This window comes from Passer montanus, unplaced genomic scaffold (assembly GCF_014805655.1).
Source record: "Passer montanus isolate IOZ18808 unplaced genomic scaffold, ASM1480565v1 scaffold2, whole genome shotgun sequence".
Taxonomy (NCBI): Eukaryota; Metazoa; Chordata; class Aves; order Passeriformes; family Passeridae; genus Passer; species Passer montanus.
The window spans coordinates 28,940,400-28,962,506 of record NW_024366591.1 but is presented as its reverse complement, the minus strand read 5'-3'; the positions used below and the strand labels follow the sequence as shown (position 1 = coordinate 28,962,506).

Here is a 22,107-nt window from a genome sequence, read left to right as displayed (position 1 = left end):
ACTAAAATAAGGGTGGTTTCTCAGCCCAATTACAGGACATTGAGTTACTGCATGGACAGTTTCTGATTTACATATGTTGGATGCTGACAAGTGGTAAACTTAGCAGTGGGAAAAAATGTCCTTTAAACACACTTTTAAAATAGCCTACATTTTTCCAGGCCTATACAAAATGAGTGTATTACAATATGTGATTTTTAGCAGCCTACCAGACTGATTATATTTAGGTCAGAATGACCTCAGTACTCATAAACATTTTGTCATGGTTATATTTTTCTAAAACTTAACAATTTCACTGGTGGCCTTATTTGCAGTGTTTACCTCATGCTTAAATTCTCCTTTGGGGCAACTTCTGAGGAAGGTCAGTATTGCCTTCAGACCTGTCTGTATCAGCATGATGAAACTGTCCCTGGGAATTGTTCCACCTCACAGTTCCACCTCACCTGGCAGCCTCTGTCACCGAGGTAAGCCCTGCAAAGGTCTTAGGTTACCTCTGATCACCTCAGCTCTGTGCAGGCCAAAATCAGCCTCAGAGAAAGGACACACATTAATCAAATCGAGCAGTGGACTCCTCTTCCCACTCTCCAGAACCTATTTGCATGCCAGAGTTATTTCACTTTTTTTTTCCTAATAGTTAACAGGTGTTTGCAACAACTCTATAAAACCAGTTAAATCCCATGATCTTTGTCCACAGTCATTTCTTGCGTCATAAATGAAAACAAAAGATACAAAACTTTTTGAGAAAATGTGTTTAAAATAAAGGAGAAAAGTGAAAATCGTTACATTTTTCACAGTGGGACAACTACAAAATATTGGGATAATGAAGTCTTAACAGTTTAGTTCAAAATGAGAAAATTCTACCTATAATAGCTAGGCCTTTGGGATTTTATTCCTCACTTTAAGAGCTTTCTGTTAGCTCTGGAAGCAAATTTGTCACTCAGCTCAGCAGACACATAAAGAGGGGTAGTGCACATAGCTGGTGCTTCAAACACACACCACAGTGAAGTTTCCCAGACTGCTCTTGACGTTAACTTCACAGATAACACTCTCTTAGCAAATGTCATCTGAAGAGCTATCAAAAGTTTGATATCAACGTTTTCTGTTTGTATTGAGGACCCAGCCCCTGCCTGGGCAGCTGTGCCTGCCTGCATCCCTTCCCCCTGGACTGACCCTGGATCTGATCCATGGCTGCCCCGGCCTGGGGCTGCTCTGGTGGCTGGCCCAGGCAGCTCAGCGTCCATGTGGGAGCCAGGAGGGAGAGGTGTCCCCCAGCCTGCCACCAGCGGCATTTACCCTTCACCAGTGACAGGGGCAGTGAGATCAAGTGCAGCAGCAGCAAATCTGCAGGTGGCACTAGGCCAGGTGGCTCAGCTGATGTCCCTGAGGGACAGGGTGACATCCAGGGGGCCTGGACAGGCTTGAGGCCCATGAGGGTCACACGAAGTTCAACAAGAGCAAGTGCAGGTCCTGCACAGAGGTCAGGGCAAAGGGGGATGAAGGGGTTGAGAGCAGCCCTGCCATGAAGGCCCTGGGGATTCTGGTGCATGAAGAATTGAGTGCTGTCCCTTGCAGCCCAGGCCACGCTGACATTCAGAGGCCGGGGGTCTGCATCAGCTGGGTCAGCAATGGCTCTGCCTCTGCCAGGAGCAGCCTCGCTCCTGCTGCTCCCCAAGCCTCGCCAATTTGCTCTCGACTGCACCTGGCAACTTCAAGGGCACGACCCCTCACCCAAGGAATGACTTTTCCTTCCTGTTAAATCTATCTTCCAAAGAATATTGAGAGGTAGCAGACAGAACAGAAGATAAACAACCAGGCACCCGGCTTCAGGGGCACTTTGCTTTTCTGTTGTAGCTTTTAAGTATCCTTCTTGATATACATGACTTCATTTTTTCCAGAAAGACCCTAAAATTACCTTGTAGCTGTCACTCTAAGACACCAAAAAACACCACGCGGGCACGCTGCTGTTCTCAAGGTAAAAAGGGTAGTTTATTTTCTGACTCCAACATTTATAGATTTCCAAAAGTGACAGTGGATTGGAGGGTGAAAGTGCCACCTCTCCAATGACACTGGACAAACCAACAGTCCATCCAATTTCTCCTTCTCCATAAATGAATGCAAAACAATAAGTTATTTACAGAAAGTGTGTGAGGAAGTTCGTTACAAGAATGTAAACATCAGAAGGTTTAGAAAATCTTAAAAAATCAGGGTGACGTAGCCTTTTCCTTATCCCAGCAACTAACAATATAGAAATGAATTATTCTAAACTCTGGATGAAAGCCTGTGTATAGCAGAGGGTCACTGTATAATCCAGAGAAGCTAGGTATAGCCAAAGTTGTTTCATTTCAAAAATTTTGAGGTATTATCTTGAAAAAAGACAAATCCCTGCCATTTCCACCATTTCTAGAATGGAAAATGTTCAGAACCACTTCAGGAGCTAAAAATCTTGGCTGAGGGCTGTGTGGGAGTATATGTGTATGCATTATTAAGGGGAGAGAGAGGAAAAGAATTATGATAAATACAGCATTTTTGGTGTTCAGATGAGTTTTTTGTGAAGTCTGCACTACAGCAACTTCATAATTCCCGATGGCTTTCTCTTCAAAAAATAGGAAATTTTAAGAAAGGGAAGAGGACAGAGTAGTTTGTAGAGTTTTCAGTAATAACACCTTTTGTAACCTCCTATTAAACAGCTTCAGACTTTCATGTTTTAATTATTCTAGAAACTACCCTGTTGAAATTGGCAGAACAACAAGTAGAATTATGTATTTTACTAGGGAGAAGATGAAGACCCTGTCCTAAAAACCCCCTCAACTTGAATTAGCGTGAATGCCTCTACCAGGCACGGGTGTGGATGAGAAATTGGCACCAGGAACAAGCAGGCTGAAGAGAGGGGACGTGTGTGCCAAGCAGTAGCATCCCAGTGTCTGCCAAGAGCTGATAAACTCCAGAGACTTCACAGTCCTGCTGAATCTACAGAAACTGATAAACTGAGCACAGACACTGCCAAATCTGTCCAAATCCACTGGCATCAGCCGTGGGTGTTGTACAATGCAGGCTACATCCATGAAGCTGGCTATATGCAAAACTGCAAGATTGTCTGTCTATCTACCTATCTGTTCATATGAATATATAAAACACACATATAAGTGACGAAGCAAAATTTTCTGGAGGGACTTCCTAAACATCCTGACACATCAACACACATCTCTGCTTTTAAGTAACCAGCTGGGGTTAGTCTCCCAACTCCTGCTCCACCCGTCAGCGCAGATGTTTGTGAACCACAGGAGGGAATAAATGAATGCAGTGTACAATGATTCCCTTGCTATTAATAACAACATAACAAAAGGTTCTGTGTTTCCCCTGATCCCAGAGAAAAGGGGATATACATCAACCCATTATTGCAAATTTAAATTTCTACATTTTTGTGGATATCACCTTAGCAAGGGTGTCTGATGTTGGATCCAGACTTTCTAAATGACAGACTTAGGTATGTTTCCAGTGTGACATTTTTCAAGTCACCATAAACGGAGGCATGCCCAGACACAGACACAGGGACGCCCCGAGCCTGGAGAACTGGTATGGTGGAATCAAACAAATTAAAAAGTTGCCAGGCTCCTCACCCAAGATTTTGGACCACATGGTCTGTAAAGTCCAAGGATCACAGTCTCTTCTTGAGACATTCACAGAGTTGCCAAATCAGTAACCTGTCCCTCTTCTAGCAGAGTCACCAGGACTGACTCGTGCTCCTCCCAGCCTGCAGAAACCCCAGGGCCTCCAAACTCGACCCCAACAATAAAATTACTTCTATGCCACTCATACCATCTTGGCCCTGGAGGCCACCAAATCCAGATGGCCCTTCATGTTTTACTGTCATCTCCATTCTTCATATGATCAGACAAGAGTCATCTCCAGGGAGAACCTATCAGGAGTCTGTCCAAAACAGTAATTATTTTCAAAACTGGGCCTGCTTTCAGCATTTGCCCAAGTTTTCCCCCTTCCTGCTTCATCCCATCTCCCTGTTTCTACCTGCCAGATGGATGACCACTGTCATATTCCAGAAAAAAAAATTAAATTGTGTTGCCTATTTACAGCAAAAAATTGACAAAAATGAGCCACCCAAACACTTGTGCAGGTACGGGTCCTGGTGAATGTTTTTGGTAGGACCAGCCACACCTGCTGAGGGGGCTTATCCTGCAGCATGTTCCACTTCCAAGCACTCCACAGGCCACAGGCAGTGGAATCTGCTGCACTTTTCTCAGGAAAATAAATGCCTTTGCTCTTGTGCTTCAGTTTGAGGCAGAGACCACATCAGATTGTTTCTGAATGCAAGAGATGACAAGTTAAATGGAAGTTGTGCTTTGATGTTAAAAGGAAATAGTTCTTTTATAAGGAACAGGTTTTCAAAATCCTTCCACATCGGCCGGGTTTGCAGGACCTCTTGTGGTTAAAGCCCTGACTTGCAGTTCCACGTTTCTGCTGTGTGGCTTTTTCTCCTACAGCTGTGCAGAGGGAAGGAGAGGCTTTTACGCGAAATGTCAAGCAGCAATGTTAGTGAAAGGAAAAGCTGTGCTAACTGGCATCTGGTGACAAATAGCAATTTGCAAAATAATAATAAGCAAATAATAATTTTAATAATAATATTTGCTAATATTATTTGGGGGTAAGACAATTTTTATAATAATATTTGCAAAATAATAATAAGCAAATAATTTTTCTGGGGATTTAAGCTTATAAAGAAAGTTGTTTTTTTTTGGTTGGTGCTGCTGTATCTCAAGCATCCCAGTCAAGAACTATGAAATGGAATTGTATTGCAGAGTCACAGAACCACAGATTACTCCAAGCTGGAAGGGACCCACATGGATCATCGAATTCCAGCTCCTGGCCCTGCACAGGACAGCCCCAAGAGTCACACCAAGTGCACCATGTGTTCTAATGCATCAGATGATCTTTGGCATCCTACCAAATGTCCTTGTGGCCCATAAATTCTGCATTCTTTGTGTCCACTATCAGCTGCACATCCTTCTCCCCAAGCTTTGTTAACCTCCCCCAAAGCGGGAGATCACTGAAACACCTGGAGCTCTAAACCTTCACAGGGTAACCCTACCCACAAGTAATTTGTTTTTTTAACACCGGACATCACTCAGGGATTGCTCGTCAGCTGCTATTTCAGGGGTTAAATCCCCTTTCCTGTTGATTCGGGTTGGTAGCATGCGACGATCAGACACCACCCAACCTCCCTTCACACGGAAATTTCCAGAAATTCCACGTTTTGCACCAATTAGGCACAGCAGGGACGGACGGGCCCGGCCGCCCCCTCAGCGCTTCCCGCCAAATCTGAGGGGGGGCGGGGCCGGGGCGGGGCCAGGCGCGCGGGTTTGGCGCGCAGGGCAGGGCGGCCCGCGCTTCCCGCCGCGGCCATGTCTCGGCAGAGCACCCTGCTCCGCTTCTTCTCCAAGGCCGCCCCGCCGGCCGGCAGCGAGCCCCGCAGCGAGCCTCGCCGCAGCCGCGCCTCGGGGGAGCGGAACGGCCTCCAGGCGGCCGGCAGCCCGCCGGGCGGGGCGGCGGGGGGCGGGAAGGGGAGCGGGACGGGGCTGCAGCCGCCGGCGGTCGGAGCGGAGCCTCGGGGTGCCCGTGTGGTTGTCGGCCCGTGGCTGCCGCAGTGCCCGCCGTGCCCTGGATGTGCCCGCGGGGCCGGCCCGCAGCGGCCCGTGCTCCCGGCGGGACAGTGGGACACCGCGGGCACGGGCCGTGCGGTTCGTGTTTTAAATCTGCTTGGCGTGCTCTGCCACAGAGGGACACTGGGGCATCTGGCCCAGCCTCCCTGCTGAGCAGCGCCATCCCAGAGCACATGGCACGGGATTGTTTTCAGACAGCTTTGAGTGTCCCCTGTGGGGCAGACCCCGCCTGTCCGGACAGTCAGTTCCAGTGCGCGGCCAAAAAGTTCTTCCTTGCGGTCTGGTGGAACTTTCTGCCCTTTGTCTCGTGTCCTTGTGCTTGGTGTTACCAAGGAAAGCCTGGCTCCATCTTCTTGGCCACCCCTCATTTAGGTATTTGTACGTATTGATGAAGTCCCCTCTCAGGGCTGAGCAGGCTCAGCTCCCTCAGCCTTTCCTCAAAAGAGAGATGCTCCTTTCCCATAATCTGTTTTGTTGCCCTCTGCTGGACCCGCTCCAGGAGCTCCATGTCTCTTTTGTGAGCACCATGCTGGCTGGTGTCCCCCATGTCAGCAGACTGAGTGTCCCAGCCATCATCTGTGGAAGTGTGGCAGTGGCTGGGGTGAAATCTGTGGGAAGGACGAGAGAGCAAATAAAAGCTGTATCAAGAGCTTTGCAGTGCAGGTAGAGTTTTTTATTTATTTTTTTTTGTAGCCTGAGGGGTTTTAAAGTCTTCCTCTTTTCTTTAGGTGCCTGGTTGAAAATGAGTTTCTGCAGGAAAAGGGCATGTAGTGACAGGGCGAGAGGGAATGGTTTCAAACTGAAAGAGAATAGGTCTAATTAGATATTAGGAAGAAATCCTTCACTGTGAGGTTGGTGAGCCACTGGCACAGGGTGCCCAGAGAAGCTGTGGATGCCTCATCCCTGGAAGTGTTCAAGGCCAGGATGGATGGGGCTCTGAACAACCCTGGCCTGTGCATGGCAGGGGGCTGGGACCAGGTGAAATTTAGGGTCCCTTTGAACCCAAACCATTCCATGATAAAGCACTGTCTGTGTGGGAATCCAGCAGAACTTGTAGGAGCAAATCAAAACAGTTTAGGAGGAGCATTGATGGTGGCATGGAAGAAGGGTGTAATCCAGGTTGCACCCCCTGGGAGGCTTCCAAAGACCATGAGAGGGCAAAATGCTCAGCAGCAGAGTGCAGTGTCTTCGATGAAGAGAGCTGTTCCAGATGTTTGTGTTCCTTCAATGACACATTTGTCCTCTCTGCAGTGTCTCCTGTGAGTATGCTCCTGGGGACTTGGTGTGGGCCAAGATGGAAGGCTATCCCTGGTGGCCGTGTCTCATATACAACCACCCCACTGAAAGAACCATAGTCAGAGGAAAAGGAAAATCCACTCGTGTCCACGTGCAGTTCTTTGATGACAGCCCTACAAGGGGTTGGATCAGTGTTAAATACCTGAAGCCATATAAAGGTAAGAGGTAGAAACAAAGCTGTTTGAAATGGAAATATGCCACTTGTTTTGGAATTACAGGAGTATAGGATATATTATTCTCCATAGAGAAGGAGCAGCAAAACCAAGAGTAGAATTGAGCATTATTTGTGCTTTGTGACAAGTTTTTGAGGGTTACAGGTACATTTGTGTTTCTACAATTCTTGAAACATAAAACACTTTCATTTATTATATTAGAACAACTAAATAAGCAAACTTAAAGCTTGCTAATGTTTGGAGATATTTCCTTTATTTCAGCATAAAAATGATGTAAAAGCTAAATTCAGTATTCCACTTTTAGCCCTGAAATCCCTAAAGTGCTAGGAGTGTCAAACCCAGTTTTTAAGCAGCTATTTAGGAACTGTAGAATGTCCAGAATTAAAAGGCTAGGCCCAGGATATTGGGTAAGTAAAATTAATTCTGCTGCAGTGTTTCTTCTCAGCAGTGCAGCACTTTTGTAAATGAAATATACAGCTATAAGGTGTTGGTGAGGGCAGTGCTTGTAGTTACAGATCAGAGTTGAAGTTTGTGATACTGAAGACACTAGTGAAAATCAAATGTTATCAAGAGTTAACATTTTGCATCATCTCACCATTTTAATGAACATAATCAGTTTTCCCCTTTTTTCATAATTTTACTGTTGCTGAAAACTAAGTCATTGGCTGTAAACTGTCTTGTTAGTTAAATGCTTCATATGTAATAAAGTATTTCTGATGCTCTGTGGGATTTGCTTGTGTCACTGAAAAAACCTGAATTTAAATAGTTTCTCCTTTTTTACAAGTCAGAGTTCCATCTTGTGATCATGTAGCCACATTTTTGTCTCCTCTATACTTCAGTGTGCTGCACTTCAGCCATAGTTTTAAATTAAACTGGTAATGTTATTGCCAAGAGTGTTAGCATAATTTATTGCAAGTAAATTGCTCCATGATTGTGTGTTTTTCCTAAAAGTATTTGAAAACAATCAAAATATTATGAGATCTTGTAGTTGTACTTAGAAGCAAATACAGGTAAGGGGAATTAATCTGTTTACCAAAAGAAAATGGCCAAAGTTTAAGCACAGACCCACAGATGTATCACAGGAGAAGCGTTGAATGCAGAACAGAATAAAAATATTTAAAATGCATTTTGTTTGAATTTAAAGCAGATAGGTGTCTTTATATACAAAGGAAGAGTCTTAGACTCTTGGGGTAAGAAAAGGAATACGTTTCTGGGCTGTGTTATTTTTTTGTACCTGAGCAAATGCAGACAGCACAGGACCAGACCTGTAACAGGTGGGCATGAAGAAGTGGAGGTGCATAGCAGTTGCTTAGGTGAATGTGCAGGTGTTGCACTCTTGAGTGTGCAGCTCAATTATATGAGAAGATTTTTCTTCTGACGTTGTTCAGTTGCATTTAGTATTAATACAAAATATTTTTAGACTGCCTCATTGCATTTGGAAAACCAAAAGGGAGATCTGGATTGTTAATGTGTTGCCTTTGTGCTCTAGAAGCAGCTACTTGTAACTCTCTGCTTTGCTACTGCAAACTGGGAGTTGATTGTGAGTAGGAATTTTGTTTGAGTTTTTTCTGGGGTATTTGGCCTCCTCCGAGTCCCCTGCCTTTGTGTGCCACTGGTTTAGAGCTGAAGCTTCAGTCGGTAGTGGTGGATGATGGGATTCACAAGAGGAGGGAAAAGGACCTGAAATCAGTCTGTAGATTGGTTGGCTTTGGGTTTGTGTTGTGTGCAGGTGGTGGCAGGAGGGGCTGTGCAGGAGGAGGAGGGAATGGAGCAGTTATTAATAGCAGGCTTTGTTCTCTGCCCTGCAGAGGCAGGCTGAGTGGCCAGCGTGATTGGCCATCAGCTAATCTGGCTAATGGGCTGGGGCTGGGTGCCTGGCTGCACTCAGGGCAGCAGTTTGGAGGCCAGCAGGCTTTGAGGTCTGTGCCATAGGTGGCTTGTGCTTAGAAAGTGAAGATAACTCTGGTTGAACTTTCCTCTCATTGCTAAAGCAGCCCTGTGGTCTCAGTCAGGTCTGTCTGCTGCACTGTCTGTCTTAAATCCAGTACTAACTACAGTCAGTGTGAGTCAGAGCTCAGCACAGGAGTGCTCACATGTGCTAATGAGTACAGAAATAGAAGCAATTCTTCAAGTGTTCATGCAGGTAGGCATTTCATTTGTGAGTGTGTATACTTTCCCCAGGGGCAGTTCATCAGGATGAAGGAGTGATAGATTGCTGTATTTAAGATGTGGTGGGAATGAGTGGTAGCAGCACAAAAGTTTAGTTATCTGAATATGAATGCTAGTTGTCTGAATGCATTTCAAAGTGAGCTAGGAACACTGGCTAAATGCTAGACTTAACAAATGTTAAGTCTAGCATTTAGCATTTGTTCTTAACAAATCTGTGTTTTTTACAGGTTCATCAGATGGGGAGACGATGAAGGGAGGTATGTTTTACAGCACAAAGCCTGAAATTAAAAGAGCCATGGTGCTGGCAGATGATGCCATGAGCAAAGATAAAACCAAGAGGCTTGAGCTGGCAGTATGCAATGAGCCTTCAGACACAGAGGAGGAAGAGGAGGAAATGGAGGTAAAATGTTTCTTAATTGCTGTAATTTACAGAAATATTGCTTGAACTTAGAAGCTGTGACTTGGAGCTAAGCGTGGAATGTCCTGCAATTCTCTGGTACAGTAATCACAGCTTATCTCCTCGTTAATCTTGCACACATATGTATCCATTTGTCTTTTTTTGTACTGCTTCTGTGTTGTCAGGTCATATGCTGGTCTCTCATCTTTTCTAGTTGGAAAGACAAGTCTCTTTGGTGTTCTGTATGGTAAGAACTGACCTCAGAATCTACTTAACTTCTCTGACTCTCTTCACTCATCACTCCTTGGCGACCTACTTTTTCACCCAGAAATGCTTTTTTCTGATGCATCATTTTATCTTCTCTATCTGCTATTCATAGTCCAAGTTGCCCTAAGATTGATCTGGAGTTTTAGTGTGTCTTTATATATATATTTATAGTTTTCTGAGTGTTCATCTAAGGCATTAAATTGAAATTTTGGAGCTCACCCTCATCTTGTGGAGTAGCATTAAAATATCAGTCCTTGCACTGTTAACAGCAGTCTTGGTGGAGTAACTAAAAGGTGATGATTTGTTGTATTGTATTTGTGTTGTGTTAATTCAGCTATTATTTCAGTAGCACCATATGCCTTGGAATAGATTTCTTTGGAGAGGAATGGTGTGAGGAAACTGTCAGTGGCATGGTGGTTTCCCTTAGCTCATCTATTCAGTCTTCTGTGTGACAGTGCTTTGAGGGACAGGTGCCACTCCAGGCATTGTGTTATATGCAGTGGCACTTTGTACTCACTACACTGCTGGTTTTCCATTAAAGTTTGAGGCTGAAAAGGCAAATAATGGAGTTGCTTTTCTTTCTCTTACATGTGCCATATTCTTTTTTGTGTAGTCTTTGTTCATCAGCATTATGTATGCACAATAATGAATGAGTCTTTAAAAAACACAAATAAGAGTAATTATGCCACTGGCCAGTAGCAGTTACTTATCCAGAAAAAACCTGAGTTCTGTTAAGGTAGATGGAATTGGCTGTGGCTCTGCTGTCTCTTGCTTGAAGTGTCATAGGTACTGCATTATTACACATTTTTGCACTTCTTTATGCAGCAGTATCTTTGCAGCCAGAATTATCTACAGACAAAATAATTTATTTTTCCAGGAGGTGAGTGAAAATGCATCAGGCAACAGTGAAGACTGCAATAGTGAGGAGGATGTGAAAAGCCATAAGCGAGTGATGAGCAGGGAAAGAGCTGTAAAAGCCAAGAGAAGGAGAGTGTTGGATTCTGACAGTGACCACGATGGCTCTGATGTGGAGTTCAAGCCTGATGGGAAAGAAGCAGCAAGCAGTGAGGAAGCCAGTAGTGGAGTGGATGAAAATGAGTCTTCTGACACAGAGACAGAGGCAGAGAGTGTTGCAGAGAGCCCTGTAAAAGTCCCTTCTAAACGAAAGAGAAGAGAGGTGAAAAAGCCTGCTAAAAGGAGTAGCTTGGGAAATGAATGTTCTGAAACACCCAAAAGAGCAGCAACAGTCTCTTCAGAAGCCAAGTCTAAGCTGACATCCTTTGCAGCACCTGAAAGTTTTGAATCTCAAGCAAATGCTGGCAGTGGAGGCACTGGTGGCTTCTCAGTGTGGGAGCACGAGAAGCTTGACTGGCTGCAAGAAGGGAAGAGGAGAGACGCGCACAGGAGGCGTCAGGGTGACCCTGATTACGACCCCTGTACTCTGTATGTGCCCGAGGATTACCTCAACAAGTGCACGCCGGGCGTGCGGAGGTGGTGGCAGCTCAAAAGCCAAAACTTCGACGCTGTGATTTGCTACAAGGTCGGAAAGTTCTATGAGTTGTATCACATGGACGCAGTGACTGGCGTCAATGAGCTGGGCCTGATCTTTATGAAGGGCACCTGGGCCCACTCGGGTTTTCCAGAAACTGCGTTCGGCCGGTTCTCCGATGTCCTGGTGCAGAAGGGCTACAAGGTGGCGCGCGTGGAGCAGACGGAAACGCCCGAAATGATGGAAGCGCGCTGCAAGTCCACGGGCCACTCCACCAGGTTTGACAAGGTGGTGCGCCGGGAGATCTGCAGGATCATCACCAAGGGAACCCAGACCTACAGCGTCATGGACTGTGACCCCTCTGAGAACCACAGCAAGTTCCTGCTGTGCGTGAAGGAGAAGGAGGACTCGGCCGGGACGCGTGTCTACGGTGTCTGCTTCGTTGACACCTCCATGGGCAAGTTCCACGTTGGCCAGTTCCCAGACGACCGCCACTGCTCCAGGTTTAGGACTTTGGTAGCTCACTACACCCCTGTGCAGGTGCTGTTTGAGAAGGGCAACCTGTCTGTGGACACGCAGAAGATACTGAAGGGCTCGCTTGTATCTTGCATTCAGGAAGGGCTGACCTCGGGTTCCCAGTTCTGGAATGCATCTAAAACACTAAAAGTCCTTCTTGAGGAAGGATATTTCAAGGAGAAGCAGAATTCTGAAAATGGATGTTCTCTGCCCTCTGTAATCAAATCTCTGACTTCAGAGAGTGACTCCCTGGGATTAACTCCTGGTGAAAACAGTGAGTTAGCTTTGTCAGCTCTTGGGGGATGTGTCTTCTATCTCAAAAAATGTCTGATTGATCAGGAGCTGTTATCACAGGCAAACTTTGAGGAATATGTCCCAGTGGATATTGCTCCTGCCAAAACCATGAATTCAAGTAGTTTGTTTAGCAGAACTGGCCAGCGGATGGTGCTGGATGGAGTCACCCTGATGAACTTGGAAGTCCTGCAGAATGGAACCAATGGAAGCACAGAAGGTACTTTGTTGGAAAGGATTGATTCTTGCTGTACACCATTTGGGAAGCGACTCCTGAAACAGTGGCTCTGCGCTCCGCTTTGTAATCCTAAATCCATCAATGACCGTTTGGATGCTGTCGAGGACCTCTTGGCAGTGCCAGATAAAATGTCTGAAGTCTGTGAGTACCTCAAGAAACTGCCTGACCTCGAAAGACTGCTCAGCAAAATTCACAGCATCGGGTCACCACTCAAAAGTCAGAACCATCCTGACAGCAGGGCCATCTTCTATGAAGAACTCAAATACAGCAAAAAAAAAATTGCTGACTTTCTGTCTACCCTGGAGGGATTCAAAGTAATGAATGAAATTGTCGAATTCATGGAGGAGTTTGCTGGTGACTTCAAATCCAGAGTCCTGAAGCAGCTGGTCACCCGCAAAGCCAAAAATCCTGATGGCCGCTTCCCAGACCTGAGTGCAGAGCTCACAAGGTGGGACACGGCCTTTGATCACAACCAGGCTCGGAAGACAGGAGTGATTACCCCCAAGCTGGGTTTTGACCCCGATTATGACGGGGCACTAGAGGATATCAGAGCTCTCGAGGATGATCTTCGGAAGTACCTGGATAAGCAACGCAAACTGCTTGGGTCCAAATCCGTGCAGTACTGGGGGACAGGCAAGAACCGGTACCAGATGGAGATCCCAGAAAGTGTCATATCCCGTAACCTGCCCGAGGAATACGAGCTGAGGTCGAGCAGGAAGGGCTACAAGCGCTACTGGACCAAGGAGATCGAGAAGATGCTGGCTGCCATGGTGAACGCCGAGGAGCGCCGCGACGCCGCCCTCAAGGACTGCATGAGGCGCCTCTTCTACAACTTTGACAAGAACAGCAAGGACTGGCAGACAGCTGTGGAGTGCATTGCTGTGCTGGGTAAGAGCTTTGCCTCCTTCTGACACGGTAAAACTACCCCTGTGCTGATGGAATCTGATCTGGGGAGGCTCGATGCCAGCTCTTGACTTGTTGTTTGAAAGCTCTTGATTGTGGTAAGGGCTTTGATAATTAGCAGTGATTCCCTGTTTCCTTCCTGTTGCTAAATAGCAGGACAGTTGCTGGGCCTTGTGATGTTTGCAAGCTGTTGCTTCATTCCTGTTGCACGGTTGTAGATGTGCAGCCAAGTGTTTCTCCCAGTTCAGTGTAGCCTGGTGGGCCTCACTGCTTCCAGAGCCTCGTGTGGGGATTAGTAGCTTCTTATTAAATGGAGCTATAAAAATCTAACCTGGTAAGTTTTGTTTCCTATCTGAGCAGGATGCTTTCTGACTATCCTTTAAAAACAAAAGTGCTCAGTGTCGAGCCTTGAAGAAGGTAGTCTACTAAGAAGGCTTCCCCAAATTGTCCTTAAAATTCTGGGATAGAACAATCTCCTGTATTCCCTTCTCAGGACTGGCATATCTCTCTCCTGTGGATTTTCTGCTAAGATGATGACTCTGGGATGTCTTTGTTCCAGGGGAAAAATGAAAGCACTCTCTGAATGCCACTAGAGCAGAAAAGGGAGGGCAGGCAGGGGGTGTTGGCTGGGAATGGATTTGCTGGGAGAGCTGGGGAGCAGTCACATCAGCTACACCACAGCTCAGGGCAAGTGCTGAATTGATTCCCAGCAGAGAGGAATTCAGTGTCCAGGCTCAGCTGTAATGTGTGTACATAAAGCCTCTAAAATCATGAACAGTCTCATTGTGTGGGTGATCAGCTTTTAGAACCTCGGAGCTCAGCTAACTGAAGGGTCTTGTGCTGCTGTTTCCTGCTGGATGCACAGAGTTTTAATATTTATACAGTTTTCCTCTGGCAGCTTTCAAGCACAATTAGGATCCTTCACAAAGTAATTCACTGTCACAGAAGCTGATTTCCTCCTTACTTATTCTAAATTAAAAAACAGTGCAATAAAGTAGTATTTTATGCATTAACTTCTGAAATGAAATTATGTGGATTTTAAAGACTTTTGAACTAAAAAAAAACATAGGGGAGTATTTTTATCGTGATATCTGTAGAAATCTGTAAGGAATGAGGAAAGACACTGTGAATATTCCCACCTTTTACTTGTTCTGGAGTCTTTCATGGGTGTTTCCCTTGTGAGGAAAATGGAATAAAATAGAAAATTGTTTTTACAAAATTGCTGTTCAATGAGTAAATGAATTCCAGTGTATGAAGAAATTTGAAACTGTGACTGACTGGAATTTCTCTTAATTTTCTAGATGTCTTGATGTCCCTTGCTCACTACAGTCAAGGTGGTGATGGACCTCTGTGCCGACCTGTAATCGTGCTGCCTACGGATAATGCTCCTCCCTTCCTGGAACTCAGAAATTCCCGCCATCCATGCATCACAAAAACTTTCTTTGGGGATGATTTTATTCCCAACGACATCGTGATAGGCATCAAGGATGAAGGCAGCAGCAGTGAGGCCTCCTGTGTGCTGGTAACTGGCCCCAACATGGGTGGCAAATCTACGCTCATGAGACAGGTGAGTGTCCTGTGTCCCAGGGTACCTCTGGGGTTTGGCTAAAGGAATTACAGGGCCTGGGTGTCACAGGAGGTCCCAGAAGTGGCCTTCAGGGTGTGCAGCCCTTGCACAGGCTGGTAGAAAGTGCTCATGTTCAGAGAGATTTTCTGCTTTAGGGAGGGATAAGTTTTAGTTGTCCTAGGAGAGTTGGTTGGGAAGAAGTGATAGAGTACTGTTTATCTTTTTCAAGTGACTTACCCAGGACTTGGTATCAGCTGGCAAAAGATGCTTCTGCAGGTTGAACAAGATGAAACCAGAGATCAGTAGGGAGGTTGCTTTATAAACACTGCTTGCTGTGATAATTTGTGTTTTGAAGGCTTTCAGAGCAGTTCAGTCCTGCCAGAGATAATGCTGCTGCAGCCTGGAGCTGTTAAAGCAGCGGGAAGCTTTATGTACTCCAGTCCCTGTTTTAGGGGAAGCACAGCATCATGCCCTTGTCATGTGTGTGGAACTGAAGCTGCAAGCACCAGTGCCAATGTGAATGTCCCTGTTTGCTGTGCAGGCTGGTCTCCTGGTGGTCATGGCCCAGCTGGGGTGCTACGTGCCCGCGGAAGCCTGCAGGCTCACGCCCATCGACCGCGTGTTCACGCGGCTCGGCGCCTCCGACAGGATCATGGCTGGTGAGTGCCTGGCACGCAGCTGCACAGAGGGCTGCTGGCACCAACCTGCTGCTCTTCCTACGAGCAGCAAGCTGGAAAGGGGACGGTATTTTGCAGGGAGGGCTGTGCACTCTTTTCTCTTGTCGTTCAGAGTGGAGACAGGATTGTGCTTAGGCTTTATTTTTTTATGTGTGCATCCGTTTGATTTTTGACAGACTCCCAGGATCGATTTCTAATTAATTTTAATATTAAAACCCTAACTCCCAGCTGGATGCAAGTCTGAGGAATATATATTTTTAGAATTGATTATATTCTACTCTCACTGACACCATTTGTATGTGTTCTGAAATAGGACAGTGATGCTGGGGCAGCTGTTGCACAGGACTTGTTTTTGTACCTTCCTGCAAGGACTATAGAAGTCCATTGTTTCAATCAGAATGACTTGTGTTTGAAATCTGATTTCTTCTCATGAGCAAGAGAAGCAGATGTCCTTTTTGGAAGCAGTAGTTGACAGTTCTTGGAGTATTTTGTTCCTTTAACGGAGAGGAAGACACAAGTGGAGGATGACATGACAAGTGGAATGGACAAGTCTGCCAGTGGTGATGGGCAAAGTGCCACTGGGATAGAAAAATAAAAGGATTGTTGTGGTAAGGGTAGTATCACTGCTCATTAAGGAGGGCACAGGTTTTCTGTGATCTCCCTGCTGAAAAATGTGGGTCAGTGAATATGAAAGGAGTTAAGCCCACTGAACTTGTTGCACAGAAGGAATTTGGAAATGAATCATTCCAAGTTCTTAATTAAAAAAAATATTTACACTTCCCCAAATCAAGGCTTTTCTTCTCAGCTAGACAATGTTATTAAGGCTTTCTTTGCCCAGTTTGTCTCTGTTTTGTTTAATTTCAGTACAAGAAGGAACCAAAAGTGTGGAAGAATACTTAAATGGTTATGGTAGAAATGAGAAGGGCCCTTCCTTTATGAGAGATGGTCTAGCAAAATGTAGCATTTTCAATTTTTTTTTTTAAATTAACTGGGGACTGTACTTCTGATTTGATATTTCACATTGCGAGGAGGGTGAATACTGCAAAGAATGAGCTTTGAAATCCATTCTTGATGCATGTTTGCACACTGTGTAGATAGGAAAGCACAGAAAAAGTTGTTCCACAGCAGTCACTTTGTAATGGATGTCAGTAGGACTTTTATGAAGTTAATTTTTTCAGTAATAAAATTGTAGGGCTTTATTTTCTGACGAGAATAAATGGTTATTCTTAAATATCATTGAAAACATTAAGTCCTGGTAATTTCTTTAAATAAATGCAGAAAATCAGGATTGGTGGACGCTGCTTAATAATTCATGTTAGAAAACTTAGGTTAGAGCAAAGCAGTGCTCATGCAGCATGAGTACAGGAAATAAATGCTTGCCTTTAATGGAATAAATTGCATTAATTGCTGCTACTTGTGATTATTTGTAATGATCTCCACAAAGAACAAGTAAATCCTGACTTTGTAAGTGTGGGTTTATCATGTGGAAGGGTATGAGTAATTGTGTACTTCTGTTCATAATCTGCTAAAACCAATTTCAGGTGTAAATTTCAGGCTTTGTATTATCTGGGTTGCTGAAACTCCCATGAGATGCTTGAGCCTTAGCAGCAGAATATTGCTTTTGTCATACTTCATTCAAGGAGAGAACATACGAATAAAGCCTTTATTATCCAAATAGTTCCCTCCTGACATTACAACCAAACCAGTAATTCCAGTCTCTCAGTCTTTGATTTTTTTTTTTCTGGAAAGCCACACACACCTTCAGCCTGTCCTGTGCATTCAGAGCAAGAAAGGGACACAAATTCTCCCCCTTGTAGCCTTTGTGCCCCTATTTTTGTCCAGCTGTCACTTTTGATGGTGCTGTTATAAGTAAGCAGGTGTGTCGGCCTGAAAACATGATTAATTGTGCTTGTGTTTATACCTGTACTCTCAAGGAACCAGAACTTGTTTTTTCTGGCAAATGGGAACCTGCTGTTTTCACACTGGAAAAAAAGTGTCATGTTTTTGTTAATCTTCAGTTTGCTGTTGAGTTTCACTTTAGATTCTAGTGCAGATTAAATGAGGTTTTTTAGTTGTGGCTCTCAGATCTTTGACTATTTCCTGGCTTTTTTTTATAATTTCCTTTAAAGGTGAAAGTACCTTCTTTGTTGAATTGAGCGAGACTTCCAGCATTCTGCAGCATGCAACAGAGCATTCCCTTGTTCTCGTGGATGAACTGGGTAATTAGACTGTTTTGTAATAGATGGAAGCTAAATCTGAGGGATCAAAGACTGGCTGCAAGGTTTTTGGGCTGTCTGAATGGCAGCCAAGTACACAGGGCCAGTTTCATTGTAATGATGCTGGTGTTTAACTGGTGCCTCAGCCTCTCTAAAATGAACACATCTTGGGTGCCCTGGGAACTCGTCACCACCTCCCACCCCCAGTCATTATTACCCTATTTCCAGCTGTGGTTTCCTGCTTTTGCTTTGCATAATTACTAGCAGCAAACCTCAGGAGAGCAGAAACATCTTTTTTTCTGCAGTGCAGAAGAGGGTGATTGTTATGGGGCCAACACCCAGGTGACCTTCCCCTAGTGCTGGTGGCTGTCACCCCTCACTGCTGTTTGTTTGTCTTGCACACAGCGGGGAGGGGAACAAACAAACGCTACAAATGCATTGCTGCATTTGTCTGTAGGGTGTCTGTCTGTCCAGCAGCACGTGAACTGTGGGTTGACTTTGCTGTGTCCCTTGTGCTCCCGGGTGTGCCAAAGCTGTCCCGTTGTGTCCCCAGGCAGAGGCACGGCCACGTTTGACGGAACAGCCATAGCGAGCGCAGTGGTGGAGGAGCTGGCCGAGAGGATCCGGTGCCGGACGCTGTTCTCCACTCACTACCACTCCCTGGTGGAGGACTATTCCCACTGCGGGGCCGTGCGCCTGGGCCACATGGTACGGCTGTGGGGATGGGCTTTTCCCTGCTGGCATTTCCCTGCTCTTCTGCCCCGAGAAAGGGGTGTTTTGGGAACAGGACATGATGTCCCATGCATTTCTTAGGCTGCAGGTCAATACTGCAAACTAACTTGTGACTTGTTCTTCCCAGGCGTGCATGGTTGAAAATGAGAGTGAGGATCCAAGCCAGGAAACAATCACGTTCCTGTACAAGTTCATTGAAGGAGCCTGCCCAAAGAGCTACGGTTTCAATGCAGCAAGACTTGCAGATATTCCAGAGGAAGTCATTCAGAAGGGGCACAGAAAAGCCAAAGAGTTTGAGAAAACAACCATCTCACTGAGAATATTTAGGTAGGGCCCTGGGTTTCTCTATCTAAGTTGCAAATGGCTTATAGGAACCCATTTTAATATCTGGGCAGTGGCTTTTGCTCAGTCCAGCACGAGTGGCAGTTACAACTACTTTTGTGAGCCTCAGATGTTCATGGGATGGAGGGAGGTGCTATGGGAGGGCAGAGATGACAAGCAGTATTTTAAGCCTTGGGTCACTGTGCCAGTCTGAATTTGCACACAGATGTGCTGGGGCGGGGTGCCACTGGCAGCCTTTACACCAGGCCCAGCATCCCTGTCTCCTAAAGCTGTTGCAGGAAGGGCAGTCTTAAGCTGTGGCCCTCTGTGTCTGTGGCAGTAAAAGTGGTTATTTCCCTCAGGTACCTGTGCCAGGTGCTGGACGGAGCAGCCTGTGATGCAAACGCGGTTCGGAAACTCACGGCGATGATCGACCGGCTTTAGGAACTCACACGGGTTTCTCAAGAAGGTGGGAACAGACAACATTATGATCTAATAAACTTTATTTTTTAAAAATGACCATTTTTCCATTGTCTTTCCTAGGAAATTAAACCCTTTAATTCATACCTACCCTCTACATAATGGTTATTGAGTACTCCACAATATATTAAGTCTAGATGTTATGGTACATGCATACACTTTCAGGCTGTTGATTACCCACTGTCACCAATACACATAAATGGAAAAAAGCTATGAAACTGTATAGGGCTGTATATATACTTGTCTCAGCTTCATTAGAGCAGGAAATTGCTGTGATTTCCAGCAGGTTATGTAAGTAATGTCCAGACTGTTCAAAAAAAACTATGAACAGAGTAAAAGTACAAGACTGTTTTGAGGAGACTTTCTACTGCGTACTTTAAAACATAGTAAAATTTCTTTCACAAAACTTAGTTACATGGGTACTTTGTTTTATAGTGCATTATAGTCTAGGAAGTCTCATTAAAACACTCGCTTTTCTTTCTTTTGTTAGGGTGGTTTGAGTACAGACTATTGCTGGGGCAGGGGAGGAGATTATTCTAACTTCAGAGGACACCAGAAAAATTGCTGGATATAATTTAAGATTAGTGTTTTCTCTTTCATAGAAAGAACGTACATACTGGGACATGAGTACAGTTACAGCAAGTCTAGGTGTGCTAACAAAACAGGACACATTCAAGTACAATAAGATTTTTTGCTTGAAATTAGAAACAAACTACATGAGATTAAAGCATTAAAATCATATTTCTCAATCTGAATAAATGTTAAAAAATCAAAAGAAATGCAGAAGTGCTAGCTCACATTTTTACCATGTTACAAAAGCGATTGGTACCCATGTCCATAAAGGCAGCAACAAAGAATGCTGCTTGTCTACAGAATAGTACTACTGCAAATTGGACTGCGTTTCAATGCTACTTGTAAAAACACCAGCTCTCAGAAGTTGGTATCTGTACAAAATTGCAGCTTATTTTTCTTCACTTCTGTCCCTTCAAAGTCTTTGTTTACACAGTAATGCTAAAACGCCCAGTTCTGTTATCCTGAGTCAACATATTGCCACTTTCTTTTTTGGTAGGTTGAGCTCCATAGTGTCAACACCTCACACATCCGCTTTAATACAGTCTCTTTCTGCAGAAATGGGCAAGTGTAACTTCCTCCAAAAAAAAAGTTTTAATAGTTATGATATTAGAATGGCAGGACTTTGTTTCTGAAAAGGAATTCAGTTGTGCTGCAATGTATTAGATTCTATAGGTGGAGCAGAGTCATATAGTGTATCTGTATCGTGTGTAGGCTCTCCGGCGAGCGTACAAGGATTGGACAGTGTTCCAGCACCACAGTCACAGAAAAACCTACAACACAGAGAAAACAGCTCTTAGTGGCCATGCCCTCCTGCCCTGGGAGCAGCCCCACGCCCTGGCTGGAAACTCACCTATCATGTCTAATGAATTCTACGTCGTGTCCTTGATGGCACTTCTTGATGCAGTTCACACAGATGGCGTTACGGTCTGTGGTGTTGCAGGTGTGACATCTGGAGGGAAAAGGAGCACGTTAGGCAGGAACCAAAACCTGACCAGCTCTCAAGGGAAGTGCTCCAGGAGGATGGAGGGCCAGAAATACACTGAAGGAAAGGGTAGGGTGCCCAGGACTGTCAAGTTTGAGAATTTTACACAAAGTTGGATTTCACAGCACAATTTTTGTTACTTGTCTCACACAGTCGTGCTGTGCAATGCCCTGGGCTCAGGTTCACAGAAACAATCTGTTTTCTTCCAGCCCAAAGTCAATTCCAGAAAATGGGAACTTGATAAATCCTCTTCTGTTTCAGCTGAGGAAGAGCACACATTTGTGTGTTCACCCACATCCAGCAACTGTTCTAGGGGCCTTGCAGGAAGAGAAAGGGGGTTTATGGAAAGCCGTTCTGTAGGTGATGGGAAAGAAGCTGTTACCTGTAGAAGTCATGCATCGGGTAGCTGGTGTAGCTTGAGATCTTATATAAACACTGGCCTCTACTGACAGCTTTCTCTATGGCATCTTGATTGTTCATTATTTTGTTATCTGTTAGGGGGAAAAAAATCCAGGACTAATCACATCTGGATCACTGACTTTTTTTTTTTCCTTGACGCATTGAAACAAAGGGCCCATTAGGAACAATTAGTTCTATAATTGCATTTCAGCTCTGGCATTTAAGAATATAAAATCCTCAATGCCCACATGCCCAGAGTGCCATGCACTCCTGAAGCAAGTAACACTATTCCTCTTTGCACACGTGGCACCTGAGAGCCTCCATTTAAATACTCTTTTTGAACTTGGCTGTTAAAAAATGGTTAGAGACACACAAGCCTTCCAGCAGGTTGAAATTTTCTGCTGAGGAGCCTGAAACCCAATGTTTCAAAGCCTCTCATTTACCATAAGGCCTTTTACACCTCCCTTAAAAAGAGGAAAAGAATGGCTCTTTCCCCAGGCAAGTTTAGGAATAAAGTACTTTCCAACACAAAGCAAGTGGAAATTAGGTCTGACCAGCTCCAGTACTTTAAATATGTGTCCAAGGCACAGCAAATTTGATATTCCCCTCTATTACTCAACTACCTGATCTTCTGTCTAGTCCCAAAGTGCACCTCAAAAGGTTTTGCCCACTCCCAGCAGCATCAGAACACTGAGTGATGTCATCAGGAAGCCCAGGTGCTGGGAAGCAGGGACCCAGAGCCTGTGTTTTAA

The 22,107-nt window shown here is 45.0% G+C and overlaps 2 protein-coding genes across 4 annotated transcripts in view; one reads left to right on the top strand and one right to left on the bottom strand.

Annotated features, from left to right (window-relative positions):
- The first annotated feature begins 6,897 nt into the window (after positions 1-6,897).
- MSH6 (mutS homolog 6) lies at positions 6,898-19,440 on the top strand. The gene is made up of 9 exons (XM_039706780.1): positions 6,898-7,123; positions 9,535-9,707; positions 10,849-13,393; positions 14,710-14,975; positions 15,517-15,634; positions 17,782-17,871; positions 18,422-18,576; positions 18,728-18,927; positions 19,284-19,440. The coding sequence occupies exons 1-9, from the start codon at positions 6,964-6,966 to the stop codon at positions 19,363-19,365; spliced, it is 3,789 nt and encodes a 1,262-aa protein (XP_039562714.1). The 5' UTR covers positions 6,898-6,963; the 3' UTR covers positions 19,366-19,440.
- FBXO11 (F-box protein 11) overlaps positions 19,407-22,107 on the bottom strand; it is a 70,653-nt gene continuing 67,952 nt past the window's right edge. For all 3 annotated transcript variants that reach the window (XM_039706781.1, XM_039706782.1, XM_039706783.1), the window contains exons 21-23: positions 21,339-21,447; positions 20,825-20,923; positions 19,407-20,744 (exon numbers count right to left, since the gene is read on the bottom strand). In XM_039706781.1, coding sequence (XP_039562715.1) covers positions 20,615-20,744; positions 20,825-20,923; positions 21,339-21,447 — 338 coding nt within the window. In that variant the 3' untranslated portion in view covers positions 19,407-20,614. The remainder of the gene's footprint in view (positions 20,745-20,824; positions 20,924-21,338; positions 21,448-22,107) is intronic.

Bases quoted from the DNA above. Each gene is read 5' to 3' on its own strand.
- MSH6 (XM_039706780.1), top strand. From the start codon at position 6,964: ATGGAAGGCTATCCCTGGTGGCCGTGTCTCATATACAACCACCCCACT. The intron at 13,394-14,709 runs GTAAGAGCTTTG...TTAATTTTCTAG, and splicing joins GGAGTGCATTGCTGTGCTGG to ATGTCTTGATGTCCCTTGCT. The intron at 15,635-17,781 runs GTGAGTGCCTGG...TTTCCTTTAAAG, and splicing joins CTCCGACAGGATCATGGCTG to GTGAAAGTACCTTCTTTGTT.